This window comes from Phodopus roborovskii, unplaced genomic scaffold, assembly GCF_943737965.1.
Source record: "Phodopus roborovskii unplaced genomic scaffold, PHOROB, whole genome shotgun sequence".
Taxonomy (NCBI): Eukaryota; Metazoa; Chordata; class Mammalia; order Rodentia; family Cricetidae; genus Phodopus; species Phodopus roborovskii.
In genome coordinates, this window is record NW_026126482.1 from 2,112,607 (window position 1) to 2,136,037 (window position 23,431).

At 44.7% G+C, this 23,431-nt stretch overlaps 1 protein-coding gene across 1 annotated transcript; it reads left to right on the plus strand.

Annotated features, from left to right (window-relative positions):
* The first annotated feature begins 3,709 nt into the window (after positions 1-3,709).
* On the plus strand, positions 3,710-21,824 carry Fbp2 (fructose-bisphosphatase 2). The gene is made up of 7 exons (XM_051194137.1): positions 3,710-3,920; positions 7,281-7,443; positions 9,064-9,156; positions 13,603-13,743; positions 16,145-16,282; positions 19,198-19,317; positions 21,459-21,824. The coding sequence occupies exons 1-7, from the start codon at positions 3,751-3,753 to the stop codon at positions 21,654-21,656; spliced, it is 1,023 nt and encodes a 340-aa protein (XP_051050094.1). The 5' UTR covers positions 3,710-3,750; the 3' UTR covers positions 21,657-21,824.
* Positions 21,825-23,431: the final 1,607 nt, after the last annotated feature.

A 23,431-nucleotide genomic window follows, 5' to 3' on the forward strand; every position in this document is an offset into this window, starting at 1 on the left:
CTTCACAAGACCACAGAGGAAAAGACCATGTCTATAGTCAGTTATCTAAAGGAACAAGACTGATAGATTGGGTACATGTGTGAACACAGACACACACACACACACAGAGGCAGACACAGAGTCATTTATTAGAGAGTCTTACAGGCTGTCTGAGTCTGAGTAGTTCAACAATGGCTGTTTCCAATAGAAGGGCTAAAGAATGAGTTGTTCTGTTCGTGAGACTGCATGTCTCAGCAGTCCCAATCTGGTGCTGGAATCCCAGGGAAGTCCTAGAGAGCTGCCAGTTTCCAGTCCACGTTGGAATCCCTAAGAAGTTTGTTCTAACCTCAGCAAAGGAATGGCCCAGCGGGATAGACGAACTTGCCAGTGAGAATGAGGGCAATCCGGCCAACAGCAGAAACTTTCCTTCTTACCTGTCCCTTTGTGTGGGCTGCCACCAGAAGGTGTGACCCAGATATTTGGTGGTGGTTCTGGCCGCAAAGGATTCAGATTTAGGGCGGGCCTCCCACCTTAAATGATCCCACCAAGAAAAATCCCTCCCAGGTGTGCCCACACGCTTGGAACTTAGTTAATTCCAGATGTAGTCAACAACCATGATTAGCCAGCCATCTTTCCATAAGACAGTGGAGACAGAGATCAGAGTGATGTCACAAGCCATGGCAACTGAGGCGTGCATCAGAAGCCAGAGGAGACAAGAAGAAATCTTGCCCAGAGCTTCCAGAGGAAGCATGGCTTTGTTGCCACCTGAATTCTGGGCTGTTTTGGCTTCTAAAATGGTATTAAAAAAATTCCTGGGTTTTTGGGTGTGTTTTGTGCACCAATACATGTTTTTGTGTGTGTGCACATTTGTGTGAGTGCATGTACATGTGGTATGCACACACATGAAGGCCAGAGAGAGGTTGGTGTTGGGTATCCTCCTCCACTGAACCTAGAACTCACGACTGTTAGGGAGTCCCTGGAATAATCCTGCCTTTGTCTCTTAAGTGATGGGACTGCAGGGTTATGCTAGCATTTCTGGCTTTGACGTGGTTGCTGAGGTTGGAACTCAGGTCCTCATGCTGGCATTCGGCATGCCAATCACTTTACTGACCCATTACTGAGCCATCTCCTCAGCCAAACATTTTTTTTTTTTTGTAACCTGGTTTGTGACTTTTTATGGCAGGCCTAGGAGATGTGTACCCATCATGCATCACAAAAGCCCCTGCATGACAGCCCAGAGCACCCCTCCTCTGTGTGGCCATCCTCTCGACAGGGCACCTTTTTATCGGGATGCCATGAGGCGGAGAGGGTCCCCTGTGACTCTACCAGCTGTAATGGGGGAGGGTGGAGGTGGCTGCGAACTCCCTGTGCTGGGAGTTCTAGGGACTGGGCGAGAAAGAAATTCGTCCACAGTGACCGAAGTGCTCCATGTCAGTGCTAGTACATTGGGTGCAGCAGGGTGTGAAGTCAGGTCGGGCCATCTGTGTGGGTCTTGCAGGAAAATGGTGCACGTTAACAGCGTCAGTGGTCCTGAATTGCCTGTAGGGGGCAGCTGTCGCCCATCTCATCTTCCCGGGCGACCTTTGCATCTAGTTGGGAGACTCCTCACAGACTGAGCGGGTATCCCAAAGGCGCAAGTGCAGGGGCGCTGGGCTTCCACGATGAAATTGTGTTGGGAATCATGTGACAGGATTAGGCAGAGCAGTGTTGGTAACGGGAAAGGTCCTCAGCAACACTCCAGGGACATATTTCTAGGTCCAGGTCTCCAGGTGGATAATGGGACAAGACTGCCTGGTCCAGGGTCCATTTGTCCTGATCCACTTAGACTTGCGTCTTTCAGGGAACACAACCAGGTCGCCAGTAACTCGGTCACTAATGTGTCAGCTGTCTCCCAGCCTCTGCTCTTTAAGTTTCAACTCTGTCACATGCACCAAAAAAAGAAAAAAAAAAAAAAAAAACAAACTTAAAAAAACCACCTTTGGCATTTGCAAAGGTCAGCAGCTGCCATCCCAGGCCATGCAGGCAACTTGAACTCCTACCGCTTAGATAGAGCTGTGTGCACAGGCCAGAACTTGATATTAGGTATCTTCCTTTATTTTTGGCACAGGGTCTATCACTGAACCCAGAGCTTACACACCATTGCTCCTGTTTCCTCCCCAGAGCTGGGATCACAGGTGTACTCCAACGTGCCTGGTTTTTAACATAGGTGCCCAGAACTCCAAACTCAGGTCCTCAGGCTTGTGTGGCATGCACTTTACCAATCAATCCAATCATCCAGCCATCCCTCCAGCCGCAGAATGGGACTTTTTAAAGGGACCTTTGACTACTTTGAAAGGGTGCCACAGCCACAGACTGGAAAAATCCACAGTCTTGGGGGAGGGGGGGAGACACGTACAAATCACTCAGAATTTTCAACGACTTGTAGCTAAACACAGTTTAATGAAATAATCACCAAGGGAAGGAGTAAAATTTTAGGGCAATGTACAAGTCCTCAGTTTTGTTGATTTATTTAACTGATATAGAGTCTTACCAGACTTGGCATTCTCCAAACTCAGCTCTCGTAGGTAGAGATAATTGACATTATTTTATGTATGCTTATAATTCTACGTATACTAAAAAGCTGTAATGTCACAGGTTTCTAAGACACTGAGCCTGGCACCAGGTCCACCAGCTGATTTTTAATGCTTACAGGCACTCTACAAGTTGTTATCCGAATTCACGAGGAAACCGAAGCTTCAAGAGTTTAGTAAATAAACACTCCTAAACTTAGTAGGTAGCCAGCTCAGGAGTCTGCAGTCAGAGAAATGCTACCAGCTCTAAGCACAGTTCGTTCGAGGGCACTTCAGGAAGGTGTTCCTTTAAACATTTTTTATTAGGTTATTTTATGTGTCTGAGCGTTCTGCCACTTACATTCACCACCACTTACATGCTTGGTGCCCTTGGAAGTCAGAATAGACGTCGGATCGCCCAGGAACTGGAGTGACAGATGGTTGTGAGCCACCAAAGTGGGTGCTGGGAACCAGCCAGATCCCCTGCAAGAGCAGCCAGAGCTCCTCATCAGCACAGGCATCTCTCCAGCCCTGATGTTTCTTGTCAGATAGTGAAATTCTTCTTAAAATAAAAGAATCCAGATAAGCTGATAAATCAGCCCCGGGACCAGACACTTTGCTAGGAACGTATTTACCTTCCAGATTTGGGTACCTCCCACGAACATCCCTCTTGTCATACAACATTCTTAGTGGAGATAAACCTGAAAGATTACCGGAGTCCGGTCTTCCTGGGATTGCCATTGGTTTGTTACCGTGACCTATGCCCTAGATAAGGTATCTGCCAATCTGCTGAGAATCACAACGAGGCCCCGCGGCAGCTATCTGCAGAGGACACTTTCATGTCCACATAAGAAGATTTTGTGGCTCATTTTTATTAGCTGGTTTTCTCTCCTCTCGCCTGCGGCTGAGCGTGGCTTCTTGGTATCCTCAAAGTCAGGAAGGAAGGAGCACGAATAGAGAATGAGGCAGCCCTTCCCAGCAGTGCTGTTCTATTTACAACCTGCTTATTGCACCCTGGCAGCTGCCACCATCAGGGAGGATGGGGAAGTTTCCTTGAGGGCTTGTCCAGCTATCTGAGTCACATGGCTGGGGCCCTTTCCCCTTGCGTCCTGGCACAGTCAGTGCGGGTGTTTCTTCAGTGTGCAGGCTGTGAGGCTGCGGCCCCGAGAAAGCGAGCATTCCTGCGAGGAAGAAAGAAGGCTTTGAGGTCTCACCCGCCACAATGACGGACAGAAGCCCCTTTGAGACAGACATGCTCACCCTGACCCGCTACGTTATGGAGAAAGGGAGACAGGCAAAAGGGACCGGGGAGCTCACACAGCTGCTCAACTCGATGCTGACTGCCATCAAAGCCATCTCCTCGGCTGTGCGCAAGGCGGGCCTGGCTAACCTGTGAGTCCTGGAGAGCATGCGCAGGCACACACAGCTGCCCAGAGCCTCAGGTCCCGGCCAGGGCGTGGGAGCCACAGGTGCTTGTGGTAGAAACTGGGTCCAAAGCTAATTTGTCTCTTGTGCCCCAAGGATATTGCACTTAAATCCTTTGTGTCTGCTTTGATAAGGCAGCCTTTGGCCTATTTTTCCAGGAAAGGTGTTCAGGGGAGGGAGTGGGGTGTGGGGTGTGTGTGGGGGTGTGGGGTGTGGGGTGCATAGCAGCCCACTACGGAGAAAAGTGAGCTTTTTTTCCGGTTACCTTTTATTATAATGGTAACCCAGTGACTAGTTGCCTCAAAACCTATATTGAATTCTCATGACTTATATTTGCACACACAGATTTTTACTGGGACTCTGAAACGTGTTTGATGTCATTTTCCTGTACAAGTGTTTGGTTGTCATGGCCTCTGCCCGTAGGGTGGGGGTCGGGTTAGAAACCACAGGTTTACAGGGCTCTGGACATCATGGAAGGTGCCTTTCCCCCCCCTTCACCTTCACGTGGTTTGTGGGAATCCGGACATGCTGGGCTGGGGCAGGCAGAGCTGAGCCATTGGTTCCGTTTTTTTGCAGAAGGAGGCCTGGTTCACGCTGGAGCTGCTGGTGGCCACAGCCAGGGGTCTGGTTTTAAGCTAGGATGAAATCACCTTCCTTCAGACTTCTGTTTCGATTGCAGTAATTCCAGTGAAGGCCCTGTTGGAAGTTGAAGGGACTTACATGTTTTTTTTTTTTTTTTTGTTGTTGTTGTTTTGTTTTTTTTTTTGGATGGGTGGGCGGAAACATCTGCTCCTGAAAGAAGAGCCAACAAATTACACCCATATTTAGTCTTAACAGTGTGTGCGGTACCTTTTAACCCCAAGCTGTGACAGCATTAGTATCATAAATTCCATCATAAAACCATTAAAGGGCTTATTATATGTGGTGGGACCCACATGGAAGATGCTTATCTACTGGGTTCCCTTAACTCTATTATTAGCTCGTTTGGCAGAATGGTCAAGCTCTGCCTTTAAGAACACGCTTCCAGAGTGTGAGGTGCCTACACGTGTGACAATCATCCTTGAGTGACATTAGATAGCATCTTTGCTGCTCCTTCGTCCCAGCTCTGCTATAATTAAGGTGGTTGCCTGTGACCAGGCAGGATGTTTGCCCACAGATTTACCTCTCCTCTGTATGGGTCTCAGCTCCATGGCTGCTATCTTGGCAGGAGCCCTTATGTACCTGCTGCAACCTGCTTTTCAGTGCTCCAGGGTCCTACCAGCGTCTTAGGGACTAGATTTTGTGTGTGTGTGTGTGTGTGTGTGTTTTCTTAAACTTGGTTTTCCTTACCTTGTGGCTGTGAACAATGGTTTATTATTGCTAAGACCTGCACGTTTGTGAACTGGGGAGGTACTAATTGCCCTAACTCACAGGGTTGTAGCAAGGGTTAGTAAGTTACTGTGATGACAGCCTGTGGTAAATACTCAAGAACCAAGACCAGACTGGAAGGCTATATGATTATTGACCACTAGGTGGCAGGCACCACCCTAGAAATGGTGTCAGACTGGACCCCTGGACCTGCTCCTCACAGAGGAGAAAACCTACCCCCTCACACAGAAAGTAGCCACAGCTGATGATGAGATGGGACTTCGGTGTCCTGGCACCGTCCCACACAGGTGTGTCCAGCCTTTTGGTGTTGGGACAGCATAGTGTGGTTTACACATGTGTTGGGCTGTGCTCACAGCTATCCTAGGATGCACATGGCCCATGGGCTGCAGGCTGGGATATTTGCCCATCTCTTAATTTTCCAGCAGCAGCTGCCTCAGGACTCATTGTTACACAAGAGGCTGTGATCCTGATGCAAAGTAACCCAACTTTATTGTTACTGTTGTTATTGGCTTGCAGAGTTGTTTCCCAAGGCTCATCACACCGTGATTCATCAAATCAGTCAGGAGGGGGAGGGAATGCATATATCATAGTTAGGGTCCATCGGTGGTTCTCAACTCCAGCCACCTATCTGCTCACATCGCCTGAGGATTTCTTCAGCAAATAAGTGAAATTAAAATAGAGAGAACAGGGTAAATGCCCCCCCCTTTCTCCATAGTGCAGCAAACGTTTATTGTGCACAGACTATGGAAAGGCAGATAGGAGCATGTGGCTCTTAGCAAGTAGGCGATACATAAGGAAGTCTTCCACCATTAGGGTGCCACAGAGGTGTGCCTGGTACATAGACAGGACATAGAGGCTTCTTAAGGTGCTTAGGAAGATGAGTAGCGAGCATTATACCTTGGGGATGGCGTGGGGCTCACAGTCTCACTGCGGGAGAGGGAAGTGGAGATGCTGAGGCTGTTCTAACAGGATGGTCTAACGTGTCTGACATCCACTCTGAGTGTGGGTTAGCTAGCCCCCTGTTGTGATAAATACCACAATCAAAAGCAACTTGGAGGAGGAGAGGGTTTATCTCATCTTACATACTGGTCTATCATCGAGCAGGAACTCAGGGGAGGAATCTTACGGCAGGAGCTGAAGCAGAAATCAGAGGAATGCTGTTTCCTGGCTCGCTCTTTGTGGCTTGCTCAGCCTGTTTTTATAGAATCCTGTTCAGGGGTGACACCATACACAGCTGTCTGAGCCCTCCTACCAGTCAGTAACAAAGAAAACGCCCAGTGGACATTAGCAGAGGGCAATCTCAGGAAGATAATTCCCCATTTGAGGTTCCTTCTCCCTAGGTGACTCTGGTTAGTTTTAAATTGACAGACTTAAAGTAGCATAGAGTGAGGTGAGGTTGAGGTTATTGGGAACACCCTGAAGGGTTTGAGGCACAAGAAGGGGATGTTTGTATATTGTTGTTCTAAAACGCCAGCCTCTATGGGTGTTTAAAGCTGGAGCTTGACGTTCCAGTGTAGAAAAGCTATGCCATCCTTCGTTATCACAATGTGTCTAATTTTAGGGGCTCTCCTACTGTCTCTAGCTGTGGAGGGGAGAGTCTACGTTTTGGTGAGGCCGAATCTAGTCAGTCTTCCCGGGAGACCAAGGAAATATGACAATGTCCCCAAGGTGTAAAGGAAGTAATGCTAAGTGTCATTTCTTTGAGTCCTAGCACACTCCCCACATATTTATAATTTGGAGATGGCAGCAACATGGAAGGAGGGTTAGGTGTGTTGTTGGTTTGGGATCTGATCTGGACACTTTTTAAAAAGCTTCATTTAATTGTTCCAGTTTTAAATCATGCCTTGTATAATCATACAGAGACCTAACTCTCTCCATTGTAATAGCGTTTCCATTTTTTTTTCCTTCTTTACTGGAGTGAAGCCTCCTTCAGTGACTTAATCCACCCTGTCTCCCCAGGTATGGAATCGCAGGGAGTGTGAACGTGACAGGAGATGAGGTGAAGAAACTGGACGTGCTATCCAATTCCCTGGTCATCAATATGCTCCAGTCCTCCTACAGCACCTGCGTCCTAGTCTCTGAAGAGAATAAAGAGGCAGTTATCACAGCCAAGGAGAAGAGGGTGTGTCCAGGGTGGGCTGCAATGCCCCACCTATCAGTAGACGGTGCTACCTGGCTGAGACTTGTTTTCTTGCCTAGTCTTTTTCTGGGATTTTTTCTTCCATTTGTTTTCTGGAAACAGGGTTTCTTTAGTTGGAAATCTTGTGTGCTCTATCCTTTGGGGTATGTGTCATCTAGTGCATCATTAAGTAGACCTTAGCTCCTTTGTGTTCTTTTTGGGGAAGAGTTAGCTATACAAGGCACACTCTGGTTGAGTCCCTCTCTATTTCTTATCTATGGCCTTCACTACACATGTCCTCAATAGGACTGTGATTCCTCCGCAGAGGAGGTAGCTCTTCCCCGGCCTGACAAAATAGACCAGCCCAGGGAACAATTCATGATGACCCCATGCTCTTGGCAGAGTTAGCCAGAGCATGGAGAGGTTTTACATTCGCCGAATGTCAACACAATAATTTATTAAACAGTGAAGTTTTCTTGTGGCCAACAATTTAGCCAGCGTTCAACCACAGTATCATTCTGGTTAGTTTCTGTCAAGTTGACCCAAACTAGAGTCACCTGGGAAGAGGGAGCCACAGTTGAGGAATTAACTCTGTCAGATTGGTTTTTGGTCACGTCTGTGAACATTTTGTTAATTTATTGTTGATTCGAGAGGGCTGCACCATTTCTGGGAAGGTGGTCCAGGATTGTATAAGAAATCAGGCTGAGCGTGCCATGAGAACTACAAGCCAGTAAGCAGCATTCCTACATGGTTTTGCTTCAGTCCCTGCCGTGGGCTCCTCCTGCCCGGGCTTCCTCTGATAATGAATTGTTATCTTGGAGGTGTAAATTAAAATCGTTTGGCCAGAAGTGTTTTATCACAGAAAAAGAGGAGCAAAAAAGGACTGTGCTCTGTGCTTACCTACTGGTCTTCGTCACACACATTGGGAATTGGGCTAAGGAGGGGTAGTAATTTCTTTGTAATTGGACGTTTATCTGAAAAGATAGAGTAAAGCCAAACTTATTAAGCCCTTTACCCCTGTTTGACACAACCCATGTGGCATCTGTTATCTTCAGCTTTAAATTTCAAATGTTATGGCCCTCACCCCTCTCCACTGTTATCTATCAGTCATGCATATTAGTTCTCCGAATGTGTTCTAACCTGCTTTCTATGCCTATGCTAGTAACACTCGAAGATCGGCCTGCCTAACATTCTTCTGTCTAATTCTCTGTGCGCCTGCTTTCCTTAATCCCATCTATGTGTATCATCAAACGTTAGCTTTGCCCACACCCTACCCACTCACCTGCCTAAGTTGTGTATACAGCACTTGCCATACCTTATGTGCATGTTTGCCTCTGTATTGTGTTTTTGAGTCTGAATATCAGTCCCACCGCCGGGGCATTTAGCAAGAGGTCTCTAGTATATTTTCCAGCACATACCAGAAAGACACACAGCAGATATCTGTTGAGCAATGGCTTTGGGGAACTTCACAATGGAGGGCTGATGGGTCCAAATGTCTTGTTAGTGTAGACATCAGTCAAATGTAGCTCTAACACACACACACACACACACACACACACACACACACACACAGTTGTGGTGATGGACAGGAATGCTGACTGGGTGTATTTCTCCTTGATTTAGGGGAAATATGTGGTTTGCTTTGACCCGCTGGATGGATCTTCAAACATTGATTGCCTGGCTTCCATTGGAACTATATTTGCTATCTACAGGAAGGTGAGTAGATAAGCTGACATCTTTCCAGATGGTTGCTAGACTGACAACTGAGCCTGTAGGCCTATCTTTTCCTTTACTCACTAGACACAACACTATAGTCAACTCCAGAATCATAGCAAACCCCTGCCTTGGGCTCTCCACTAGAAATCTCCATCTACTTTTTTCTAACATCTCCTGGGAGGGCAAAATGGCAGGACCGTCATGGGACCTTGTTTTGATTGTCTGGATGGAACAGAGATGCCAGGCACTGCATAGACTGAATATCCTTTATCTAAAATGCATGGGGACAGAAGTATTGGGGCTTCAGCTTTTGGAATATCTGCAAATATATAGTGAGTTGTTTTAGGGATGAACACAAAACTCATTTGTGTTTCTTATATTTTTCTTAACCATCACCTGCATGTAACTTTATACAATACATGTTTTAGTGCACCTGCAATTTGACTCAGGGCAGGCGTAGAATTTGCCTTGCATGGCCTCATGTTGGCATTTTAAAAGTTTCAGAGTTTAGAAGATGTTATTTATTTCTTTTTCCATGTTTTAAAATCTTACATACATTGGTGTTTTACCAGAAGGTATGTCTGGGCAAGGGTGTTGGGTTCCCTGGAACTGGAGTTACAGGCAGTTATGAGCTACCATATGGGTGCTGGGAATTGAACCTAGGTCTTGTGGAAGAACAGTGTTCTTAACCACTGAGCTATCTCTCTAGCCCTTATTTATTTATTTATTTTTTAAATTCATGATTTGGTAAACAGTTCTCGATAGCCTCGGACTTGCAATATTCTTGCCTTGTACCCCTGAATGCTGGGTGTATAGGCGTGTGCCACCATGAGCAATTGAGTAGGGACACTCTTATTAGGCATACATGCCCTCCACTTCTTGGTGAGTCTCAATGCTTACTATTAGTTTTATGTTGCTGCTGTGGTAATTTATCACCCTTTTGGAGGCTTGAAACACCTGTTGCTTATGTGTTACTAAATTAGAAGGTTTGGCATTGTTATCTGCTTAGGGCCCATAGACAAACCAGTCTGATCTCTTGAGTGTCTGGAAGCTGGGATGAGGAGTGGAGAGGATTTGCTTCTGGGTGAGTTTAGGCTGATGTCGGTTTAGGTTGATGGTGGGGTTCCGGTCCATTTTGTGGTAGGTTGGGGGTATTGCTCTTTTTGCTAGGTGTCTTTTCAGCTTCTAGAAGCTGCCTGTAACTTTTTGGCTTGTGACTTCTTCAGCTTCAAAGTTTACAATGGCTCCAAAGCTCTCAGAATCTCTACAATATCCCCTTCTTACCAATACCTCATTCTCCCTGACTCTAGCCATTGGAAGTCAAATGAGATCAACTTTTCACTTAATTAGACTGAACTAATATTATCAGCACAACCCAGGGTCATCTCCCTATTTTCAATCTATAACCCTGAAAATGATCTCCATAGGCAGTGGTACTTCTGGGAGGTGTGATCTTGTTGGAGGAAGTCTGTCATTGTGGAGGTGGGCATGTTACCATGTCTTACCATCATGATAATGGACTGACTATCTGAACTGTAAGTCATAAAATTAAATGTTTTCCTGATGAGAATTGCCATGGTCATGGTGTCTCTTCACAGCAATATAAACCTTAACTAAGACACCTGATCACTTAGGCAAAAATCTGTTTTGTTCTGTAATGCAACATACAGATTCTGGGGGTTAACATAGTCTTGGGGGCCATTCTGTCTACCCTACAAGCTTAAACAACAGAGGGACTCTTAAGGGTTTGTAAGGAGTAAGGTTTTTCTGCCCGCCGCTGGTCTTGTCCGGCCACCGCGCCAGCCCCAGTTAACACACAGAGACTTTGTATTTAATACAATGCTATTGGCCAGGTACTAGTTTCTTATCGGCTAACTCTGACTTAAGTATCAACCCATTTCTGTTAATCTATGTATTTCCACGTGGTCTCCTCTTACCCTCAGAGAGCCAGCTGGCGTCCTACTCTCTCCAGACTCCTCCTTCCTACTTCCTCTTTCCTCCTTCTCTCCTAGTCCCTCCTCTCTTGTTTTCCTATTGGCCAACAGTGCTTTATTTATTAACCAGTGTGAGAAACATATTTACAGAATGACATCTCCCATCAAGGGTTGGCCATAAATTCCACACCAGACTTCACAATCCAGACACCATTTATCTGTACTCCTGTAATGGACTCTCCACATGCTACATGTGCCTTGCTGGTCGTCCTTCTAGATTACAAACTCCCGAAGGAGCAGGAGACAATCACACAAGACAAGAATAGGATGATTTTTCAAGGTGAAGGAGCTTTGCTTCCAAGAAGAAAGGGAATATAAGGTACAGCTTGAAGAGAGACACCCAGTTGTGTCTTTTAGTGGCTTTCCATATTGTTTTCTTGGACATGAGTCTTCTCTGCATCACACCTTTGGTGCTTTCTATTGCTATGATAAAACATTGTCCAAAGCAACTTGGGAGGAAAGGGTTAATTTCATTTTATACTTTACAGTATATCATCAAGGGAATTTAAGATAGGAACTGAAGGTATTGTCTCTCCTCTGGCTTGCTCCACTGGCTTCCTTATATAACCCAGGCTTGCCTGTCCAGGGATGGTGCCTATCACAGTGGGCTGGGTCCTCCTCCATCAATTATCAGTCAAGAAAACTTCTCATAGACATGCCCACATGCAATCTGAAGGAGGCAGTTCTTCAACTGAGTTGACAACCACCACATCTGGGTTAGTCTTTGTCTCAGTCCCAGGGGTGGGTACAGATAACACTGCAACATTTTGACTGAGGAACAGTGGAAGACAGAGAAGGAGAGTTAACTCAGCTGAACTTACTGAGTCACTAAGGGCAGGATGTTCATTTAAATGGGTTTCCCCAACTCTGTCTTTGCAGCCAAATGTTTTTGAAACAAAGGAGTATTATTGCTCATGACATATAGCCATTATGCTCCAATTTAGATGGACTTGGATATAGGGATTTTATCTTAAGTTTTAAATAAAGTACAGGCTCTGATGATCAGTCCAAATAACCATGGTTATCCTCAAGTGATATTTCTAAAGAAAACGTGGGCTTCTGAGTTTCTATCCACCAAAATATTTCAGCACCACATGGTTCATGATGTGTGAGCTTTTTGATGACCGAGGCTCCAAACTCTTCATTTGTAACACTGAGACAAAAGCACTGTCTACCTTGCAGGGCAGCTGAGTAAAGATTGTTGTGATAGTTGGGGACATGGCTTGTGGCAGTTCCAAAGGGGGTGGCTTGAGCATCTTCTAGTGCTCCTGACAGGATGCAACCTTCAACCTTCAGACAGACCCAAGAACAGTCTTTGCTCCGGCTTGTTCTGAGCTGTTCTCCAGCTGGCCGCTCCCTCTGGATGCCTTTGCTGCGGCTTAGAATCGTCCGAGTCTGCCTCAGTTTGTCCACTGTACAGCATGCCAACTACTGAAATGAAGTTTTCAAAATATACAGTTTAAACATGAGGGTAGCTATATTATCTTCTCACAGTGGTCACCAAATCCATGGTTGCTTGGCCCCATGCACTTGGGCAGACATCATGGCGGTGGGAATATGAGCTGGAGGAGATTCTTCAGCTAATGGATGACAGAAATCATAGAGAGACATAGAGAGAGATGTGGTGATATCTTGCTTATACAGATAAAGCCTGTCTGAAGATCAGAGAATGGAGTTTTTCACTAGCTAACCATAGAGGTCTGGAGGTCTGTGCAGATGGACAGGAAGTGAGGTAGCTGGGCGGGAACGGGATATAAGCAGGGAGAAACAGGAACCGGCTCTCTTGTCTGCTGAGACGCTAAGGAGGTGAGGTGTGGCTGTGGCTCGCTACTTCTCCCTGATCTCTCGGCGTTTCCCCGCTACATCTGACTCCGGCTTCATATTATCCAGACCAACTGTAAGAGCTCCACTTACAGCCTCTAGGACCGAGTTTAGAGGTTTGGGATGGCAGAAAGACCGAGCAGGGGGAGCTTGGGTAACCCCTAGAAATCTTCCCTCCTTGTGTCTCTTCTGATAGTGTTTCTAGCAAAAATTCTGACTGCAAGCACATTAAGGAAGATGTGGCGGAGCTTCAGGTGCAACATTGTAAAATTTCCAGAATGTCCTCAAGCAGTTCCCATCGGCTGGGGACCACGCCTTTAATTAACGCAGGAACCTTTGGGGCTAAGGATGCTTCATACCCAAGTTGTAATGGCAGCCAAGTATATGGAGATGGGAGAACAGATCTCATTTTCACTTTCCAGGACAAGGATTGAAGATGCTTACTGCCTGAGATACATAAAAGCAACTGCATTCATGCGCAGAGGGTAAGGGCTGCAGAACTTTTGAGGTTTTCTCACTCCGAGGATGGCTTCCTTCTCTGTTTTCAGGAGCTCTGAGGTGCAGCCTCCGGTGAAAGGCTCTCTCCAGGCTCAATAACACACCATGCATTTTTTTTTCTTGTTTTCTGCAGACCACAGAGGATGAGCCTTCTGAGAAGGATGCCCTGCAGCCCGGTCGAAATATAGTGGCTGCAGGCTATGCACTCTACGGCAGCGCAACCGTGGTGGCTCTTTCCACAGGGCAAGGAGTGGATCTCTTCATGCTGGACCCGGTAGGTACTGAATACAGTAGCATTTGTTCCTGGGGATTCCATGAGATTCTTTGTTTGAATTCCTGTCCCCTGGGATAATTTTCTGTTCATTTTAAGTACTTGATTTTGGAGTTAGAGAACTATATCACGAAAAAACATGAAGGACCTCAGGTAATGTGTAACAGTTTTGCCTGTGAAGGTGGCCACACCCCTTTGTCCACGTGGGCCCACAGATCCTCAGAGAGGCCCTGTACTTGAACCTCTAGAATTATGGGTTCTGTTCCCTGACTGCCCAGCTGCCTCTCACTTCTGTGATGACCAAACACTTGAAGTATGGATAGTGTGAATGAGAACATGGAGTTTTATATTATTTAAAATATTAATTAAAATAGACCCGCATGACTAGAGGTTTCCTTTGTGGGCAGCGAGGGCTTGGAGCCCCCAGTGTGCAGGAACTCCATAGTAGGGAGAGTGATGGGTGGAAAATGGTCCCTTCCAGTGCTGTGTTACTCTTCACACTGTTTGTGAAGGCCCAACAGTAGGAAAGGAAGAGGCAAAGTCATTGAGCAGATGAAAATTGTGACAGCATAGTCCCGGCCAAAGGAAGAAAAAACTGGGTAAAGGCAGAACTTTGAAAAGGAAGGCTAAGCTTTTACGGGGTTTGCTGATTAAAACGAGAAAAAAATTAAAATTATTTCCTAATTAGAGACTTGCTCCTTTAAATGCGGGGAGCTTCACATACTAGGGCCAAGGTGCTTTGTTGAAGACACTAAGCTCTCATAAAAATTAAATAAATAAATAAATAAATAAATAAGACGACTGGAGACTGCTTCAGAGATTGTAGTATTCACGTTAGTGAGAAATTCAGCATTTGACTTTAATTCAAGTTGCCAAATATTTATTGAACAACTTGAATACTCTAAAGTGCCATTCTAGGCAGCAGCGACAAACGAAATTCTCAAATGAAAATCCCTTTCAACCAGCAGACCGGGCTGCATGGTTCGGACACCCAGTGACCTCTCTTCAGGCTGTCATGGCCGCAGGCAGAGAGCAGGCAACTGCCTATAGTTCCCAAGTTGACTCTGTGTGTCCCGTGGCCTTCAAATCCTCTTCAGAATGTTGTAGAAGGCCACCATGAAGTCAAGATGCCCACAGTGACCGACTGATTGCCGGCCAGGAGCGAAAGACTAGCAGAGACACACTTTACTTATAGTAAAAAGAAGCTGGGTTTCTTTGGCAGGAGGGAGAGTTGTGAAAGGCAGCTGGGTGGGCTTGCCGAGGCACATACTTGGTGATCTAAGAGGGATTTGAGGAGGAAGAGGTGTGTTCTGGATGAGATGCTGTTTAGATGAGGGTGAGACTCAGACCTGGGTGTCTTCACCCAGCATCTTGCAGGCAGAGATGTTGAAGAGCACACACACACACACACACACACACACACACACACACACACACACACACCACACACACAAACACACACACACACACACACACACAGAGTCTCAGGGCTTCACTCCCCTTCGTCAGGAGAGAGGAAAGGGTGGAGATCTCTGTAGTTTATGAGTTTCCTAGTCTCTGTCTTATTTCAGATATGGTGTAGTTTTGTCTATGTATTTGGGGAGTAAAGCCAGTATTCCTTGGTCAGCTTCTGGCCTGGTCTCTGGCTATGAGCCATCATCATCAGCTCATCTCTTCCCATTCTTTAAGCCATCGCCAGCATTAACACAGGTGTGGTCCCTGCAGACAGAAATATTTAAGGCAACACCAGTAGTATCAGTCCCGAGGGAGGAGATAACCAGAACCAGATGGAGAGTTGATTGAGGGGTGCTCTTCAGGAACTGCAGGGGCCATTTGCTATGATCTTATTAACAATTATGATAATTCTTTTGGTTTTTGCCACTCCTTTTGCAGAGTGAATCCAGTAATGGATTGGAGGTATTTCTTCTTTTCTCTTGGTAGATGTGGTCAGGACATCAGTTAATAGTAATGGTTTTCAAGACAGACTCATTAACACAGAATAATTGGACCACAAACTGTTGGTGAAACCATATCTCTCTTTTGTCTGTGTAACATCTTTCTCTCATTGTTGGGGTCCTGAAGATATTAAGTTGGGGAAGAAAACCTGGAGATTAATTCAGCTAGGTTGCTTAGAAATGGCATAGGAAAAAAATAAAATAAAACAAAAAACAAAAACAAAAATCAAAACACATAAAAGCAAAATATCATGGCCTGTTTCCTTTGATCTGTTTTATTTCTTATTCTATTACTGCTTGGGCATATAATTTTATTCTTCCTATCACTTATGAAAACACCATATGGCAAGTTCCAGATGACCACAGGGAAGCCTGAGGTCCTTCCAGCAGGCTGATATCTTCTAACATCCCCTGACCGTTGTGTGGTGTGAAGTCTCTTATCTCTCCAGGCTCTTGGAGAATTTGTGCTGGTCGAAAAAGATATCAGGATTAAGAAGAAAGGGAAAATTTTTAGCCTCAACGAGGGCTATGCCAAGTATTTTGATGCTGCCACCGCTGAGTATGTACAGAAGAAGAAATTCCCCGAGGTGAGTGAAGACAGCCTGGGCCCACAGCACGGAGCAGGCTGTGTCTGTGGCGTGCTACGAGAATGACAACTTTGTCTCTTTAAAGGGGTTGATGTCACTGTTTACAGCCTTGACCTGCATGAGTTTGATGGACTCTGCTCAGCTTCATAAATGATCAATTGATTCAGTACCTCTGGGAATTTTTCAAGGGGCCACGGTTTCAAAATTCATAACTTCATCCAGAACTGCTCTCAGATCATCTGTTTAAGCTGTAATCTATAGATTGTGAATGCCCAGTTATCGCTGCTTTAAGATGGAACAGGATCACATCTGGGAGTCTGAGGCACCGGAGGAAGTGGTTCTGTTATTAAATTGTTCTGTTATTAAATAAAACCCAGGAGTCAGATTTGAGACAAAAACCTGGTAGATCCGAAGAGCAACAGAGGAACGATCAGCTGACCCTGCCTCTCCACACTTCCAGATCAAAAAGGCCTTTGAATCTTTTTAAGACCTTCCCTATTCCTTCCCGTGTCTCTCTATCCTAAGGTGGGTCGGCCAGAAACTCTATGATAAATTCTGGCCTGCTGAATGTTGACTCCACCTTCTGATTCAAGGTTTAACTTTATTGGCAGTCTCTGGAGTGTTGGAGTGCAATCAAAATCTCCCACAACATACCCCCCCCATTTTTGTCTAAACAAAAAGGAAGGTTTTAACCCTAACAACATAAAACTATATACAATGAGAACAATGATCAGGTATTGTCTAGTTGAAAAGGAAAGGTTTTAACTTCAACAAAGTAAAACTATATACATTAAAAATAATTATCAGGTAAGAATTATATTCACAATGTCCAGTCTATTTGTATTTAGCAAATTCACAGAAGCTACTCTATTATCTATCCTATCTTGATGAATTCAACTTTTCTACCTAAACCACTTTCTATCACAATGTGCGTTTTCATCCTAAAAACATCATTTTAGACCTTAAAACATTTTCTTGGATAAACAACTTAAGCTGTTATATCTCTCAACCTTATAAATGTTATGCCTCTGTTGTGAGTTTCTTTTATGAATTTGGCAACAAGGGAAACTAACTATAACTATCTAGTGTCAAACCCACCAAAGACTTAATTGGGACTACACAAAGACTTGTAGAGGACAGAAAAAACAAACATTTGGGAATATTTATGAAATATCATCCTGTTAGAAATATGTTATACTATTAGGCCAATTTTTATACGTTAGTTCGGATTGAATGGCACATCAAGATTGATAAAATTAGATTTGCACAAGAGAGATCCCTTGATTAGGAGGGGCAATAGTTCATCAAGCAGTATGGCCATTCAATCTGAGCTAAAATAATTTGTACAGGTATTTCCATGATGTCCTTGACATCTAATAAATGTCTAATTATAGAATGAGCCCTTTTAGAACTCAAAGTAGTTGCCCATTGAAGTCCTAAATACGTATCTGTGGCATGGTGCACATACTTCAATTTTCGAAACTCCACAAAAATAAAACACATCCATTTGCCAAATTTCATTCCTTTCAGTACCCTTTTGGTTACTTCCTGCAAGTAGTAGAATTTGGTTATACAAAGAACATGTAGGGAATTTCTTATAATTTGCTTGGCTTATTGCCAAGTGATAGAAAAATCCCTTTTTCAAGTCTTTGCTATTAAAATGGTGTTTTTTAAAATTCTGAGGCTTCTAGCACATTTCTTATTAACATTTGATCAATTTCAGCATTACCTCATGCTAGAGGGCCTGGTAGACTCATATGGGATCTGCTATGTGTTGTATAGAATGTCTGATTTCTATTTCTGACTATTTCTTATATTTGAATAAACAGCGAAGTTAATTCTGAATCTGGAATAAGTTCAGAAGTTTCAATATGTTGAGAGTCAGTAACTATATTAAGAGGTTCTGGGAAATCTAATCATACCAAAAGAACAGCATGTAATCCTGACTTTTGAACAGAATCACATGGTTTTTCTTTGAGCCACTTTATTTAAATTTCCTAACTTATAACCTGCCTTTCCTGATTTCTTTGCATTAATATAGAATGTAAGGACTCCAGAAATTGGTGTTCCTTTGACTATACGAGGGAGAATCCAATTAGTTCTTTTTATGAACTGAAGTCTCTTGCACTGGGGATATTTGCTGCTAATCTCTCCCAAGAAATTACTTCCGGTTCTCCACCAATGCTTATTTTCTGCCCATAATGAGGTAATTTTAGCATTAGTAAAAGGCACCACGATTTCTTTTGGGTCTATCCCTGTAAGTTGACAAAGTGTCCGTTTTCTTCTCAGAATGAGTTCAGGAGCCGTTTCTACATAGGTCTTTCATGTTTTACCCTGTGTGGTAGAAACACCTATTCAAAGGCGAAGGAGGTGATTGTAAAGTGGCAAACAACCAAATCCAATCAAACGACAACCGTGAAGGGACCTGTGCCCTAAACACCTGTGTTGTTCAGATGTTGGGTCAACCACTGGCCTGTCTAATTCAGTCTCACATTAAAAAAAAAACCAAAACCAAAAACAAAACAAAACAAAAACAACAACAACAAAAAAACCAGCTCCTGACCTTCCAACCTTTACCCTAATGGCAGAGAGAGAGAGAGAGAGAGAGAGAGAGAGAGAGAGAGAGCATCCTTGTGTTGCAGGATATTTAATCACCCTGTGAACCTTGAGATAGTGTTATTTACTGGAAAAACCTGTTTCTAGCTGTGGTGTGGTGGTGGTGAGCTGCCATCTGGGTTCTAAGAATGGAACCAAGTCCTCTGGGAGAGCCCCCAGTACTCTTAACCACTGAGCCATCAATCCAGTCCCAGGAATGCAGAGGCTGCGCCAGTTTGGCTTCTGACCCTGGCGTGTCGTGTTGCAGGCTAGCTGCTAAACCCGGTGGTTCTCATGTCTTCTCCTTTTCTGTCCTACAGGACGGCAGTGCACCTTATGGGGCCAGGTATGTGGGCTCCATGGTGGCTGATGTGCACCGTACCCTGGTCTATGGTGGAATCTTTATGTACCCAGCCAACCAGAAAAGTCCTAACGGCAAGGTAACTTCCTGTGTCCACTGGCTGCCTGGATAGTCAGTGAGCTATTGGGATTCTTCTGCCCCCAGGCTACTGTTATGGGGTTGTGGCTACTGTTATGGCTACTGAGCTTTCTTCTGGGCATGGTGCTTCCTTCAGAGCACAGAGGAAGATAAATATGGTTGGTTTCTCCTAGTCAGTTTTGAAGCTGTGGTAGTAGGTTTGGGGAAGAAAAGGCTAATGTGATTATGGTGGGCGAGTCTTGTGGGTCCTCTGCTCCTCCAGCCTCATGTCCAGTGCCTGCTACAGTTCCTTGCTCATCTCCCACTTTCTATAGAGTCACATGCTTTCATAGGCTGTGTCTGATTTTTATCAGCAGCACTAACTGAACAGGAATTAGTGCTTCACCCCTCCCCAGGCAATCAGTCTACTCCCACGCCCAAATGTGTTGTAAGCATGGTCTTTGCACTTGTTCTTAGAGGGTTTGCATGTGCCCTGAGCTCCACACAAGAATTCAGAATAAAACCTTCTGTTTTGAGCCCCTTCAATGTCTATAGAAAGGGAGCTTACAGAAGATCCAGTAACGGTTTTATGATACAATATTGACAACAGTCACTATCAAGTAGGAACCTTGTTATCCAAATTCTCCTATCATGGCAAGAACTGCCCACAGAAATGTGTCTGAATTTTGGACAGCCACAGAAGTCATAGGTAGATCTTCACAGCAACAGAAGCCATGTATCGTCTAAGTTGACTGATGAGATTTTCATTACTGGAATGCCAGATTCAAAGTGAAGAAATCTATCACAGCCTGTGAGACTGAATGAAAATTGTCATACACATAGGTTTGTGTATCTGGCTTCTCTCCTTGTGAGTATTTTGCTCACCTGCTGACCTCAGAGCCATGGAGAAGTATGCATAAGAGGACCCCAGGAAAGGAAAGCACAGCAGAGGACCAAGTGAGATTGTGTAGAAGATGTGAAACCCTTGAACAAACCCACACTTGATACATTCTTAATTCCAGAAGGTAGACCCCAGATATGTGCATTAAAATGACTGTGAGAGAGTCTAAAATGTCCACATATGATTACACAAATGTGTCCTAAACACAGAGGCGTTTGTAGAGATGTGTTCTTGGCATCATGGCCATTATCCATGCTGCAGATGACCTCAGTTCTTGATCTCTGTGCGTTGGCTCTCTGTGACTACATATGTGTGTGAATGAGCATGTGTATGAGCATGTATGTGTGTACACCCATCTCTGCCTTGAGTACTCGACTCATATGACTGTGGTAGATCTTAAATGCCCCACCCCTTCACCAAAAAGGGAGACTACATGTCCTGAAGGCCAAAGCACCATGGAGTTGTTCTCGGAAGGCCAGCTGTATGTAACAGAAGCACCTGAGGTCCTCACCCACAAAAGTGCATCATGTGCTACCATTGAGCTTTTAAAATATACCTGAACAGACAGATTGGTTTCAGACTGATTTACAGCCCAGCATCTAAATCGTCTTCCTTGCCTTCAAGTCCCCAAGACAAAGGAAGGAAGGAGGAAAGGGGAAAACCTTACAAGCACCTATGGTAAAGATCTCCCTGGCTGAACTGTCAGTACAGAGTGTGCTGCCAATGTCCCTCTAGAGGATGATTAGGGACAAACACAGCTCCCAAGTTAAGTCTTCTCTGTCTCCCGTCAGGTGCCTGCTACTGTGAGGGTCTCTGGAGAAGCCTTCTTAAGTGTTTGGCTAACATGTTACTCATTTCTCCTGGAGTCTGAACCTGCTGCCTCTTGAATGTCTGGCCCTTCAGCCTAGACTGAAGACATTTTGTTCATATTCTCCAGACAGAAGCAGCAGCACCAATGATAATAAATAAAGCAAAAGCCAGAAAACGAACAAGGAGGTAGCACAGACACAGATGTTTCCAGACAGATGATACATTGTTTCAGATCCACCTGGTCAGTAGTGCCTCATGAGTAGTTACCAGCCCCGTGGTACCCAGAGGTGGATACTCGCTCATGCTTCAGGCTCCTGTGGGGCAGATGGTCCAGGGACACACACTCATGCTCAGAAGTCACACAGATAGCTCAGCTGTTCACACTGCTCTCAGTATTTAGGGCATGCCTTGGGCTGCCTGGCCACTTTAAAAATGCCTTCATTTTTCTGCAGCTCCGGCTCCTGTATGAATGCAACCCTGTGGCCTACATTATCGAGCAGGCAGGAGGCATGGCAACCACAGGCACCCAGCCTGTACTGGATGTGAAGCCTGAGACTATCCACCAGCGAGTCCCCCTCATTTTGGGGTCCCCAGAGGATGTGCAAGAATACCTCACCTGTGTGCAGAGAAACCAGGCAGGCAGGCAGTGAGCCTGAACTCCTGAGCCTTGTACTCCGTCGTATGAAGGATTAGACGAAGGGTCAATGGAGATGGCAGGAAGGACAAACACATCAAATTTGCCAGGTCATTTTCAGGACATCATCCTGCTGCTAAGGGTAGTTTTAGAAGCCAGAGGCAAAGATAGGGTCAGAGGGGCAAAATAAAAACATGGTTGTGAAAAGAATTCCTTTATGGGTCTTCCGTCATGGACAGTGTATATGGGCAAAATAGAGCCGTGACTTTCCACCTTCTAACTCATATCCAGGGTCTAGCCATCCACCCAAGAGTAAAAGGCGTATGATCATTTAAGCATTGTCACACATGTACGTGCTGATTATTAGTAGAGATTTTGTGTTTTATTTTGGGCAGGTTTTGATTTGGAAATCTTGTGACTGCTAAAGGTTGAGTTCTTCATTTCAACCCTTTCCAGTCTGTGAATTGGATGACAAAGAACCCACATAAGAAATGTGGTTACCCTTTGGCAAAGCCAGATGTAAGGTAGAGTTCATACTTAAACTGATTGCTTACAGTTTTTAATTTTTCACATGCTCATAGTTTGGGAACTATTTTAAGAGGTCCTAGAGTCTAACAAAAATGGAATAGTCAAATGGTTCCACCCTTGCTCAAATTGTGTGGAGACTAAACAAGTGCATGTCAACTTGTTTGAATGATAGCTGCCATGCATGCCTACGAACTTGGGCTACACACACACACACACACACACACACACACACACACACACACACCAATTAAATTTGTATAAAGTATTTACAAGTACACAACACCGTACAAACATATACACTAAAAATTTTTGGGTCTTGTGATTTAGCATTTTCAGACCTCGGTAGGAGAAATCCTGGGGGAAAACCCAATTAGGGTGTAATTCTGCCGTCATTACTAAGACAGTCACCCACCCTTTCTCCTAGAATATCAGTACCATAGTTGCTTTCTTCTTCAAGATGAATTACATGTTTAACCACAAGAATTCACTAGACAAAAACAGAAGAAAGCCAACTTAACCGTGTTTACTTATTTATTTATTATTTTGTTTTGTTTTTCAAGACTGTTTCACTGTGTAGCCCTGGCTATCTTGGAAATGGCTCTGTAGACCAGGTTGGCCTCTGTCATGAGAAATTCCACAGAGCGCTGCATCTGGCTTGAATTCTAGAGTGTTAGCACCTAGGCTTTGAACTACTTTTTGTGATCGGTACCTTTGTTTGAAACCCTTGCTTCTTATCTGAGTCCTTCCTGAAGGACCCTAGTGTCTTTGAAAATTTTAATTAAGAGAATATTTGGGAAATCAAGAGATTTCATGGCTGCTAATTACTTAGGCAAATTGTTCCTTCAAAGAACTCCAGATAAGAGGTTTGGGTGTGTGGAAATTTGCTTGCTGAGATGTTTAAATTGTGTAACAATAAAAAGGCAGTCGGTTCACCAGACACAGGGCCCCTACTCTTGCTTTCATAAGCCTAAATTTATCCTAGACTGGCCCATTTTCTCCCATGAACCCACACAAAACAGAACCCTGGCAGGCCTTGAACTCCATCTACCTCTGTTTCTCAGGATGACAGGCATGAACCACACTGTCCAGCAATTTTATTTTATTTTTGAGGACCTAATTTTGTACATCTTTTTGAAAATGAAAATTCGGAATTTTTTTTTTTTTTCCTAGTAAAGCAGCATCGTGGTTTAATGAGTAAATGTCACAGATTAACACCACGGCGCATACGGAACTTCAGTGACCACAAGGCAGAGGCTGGTCTGT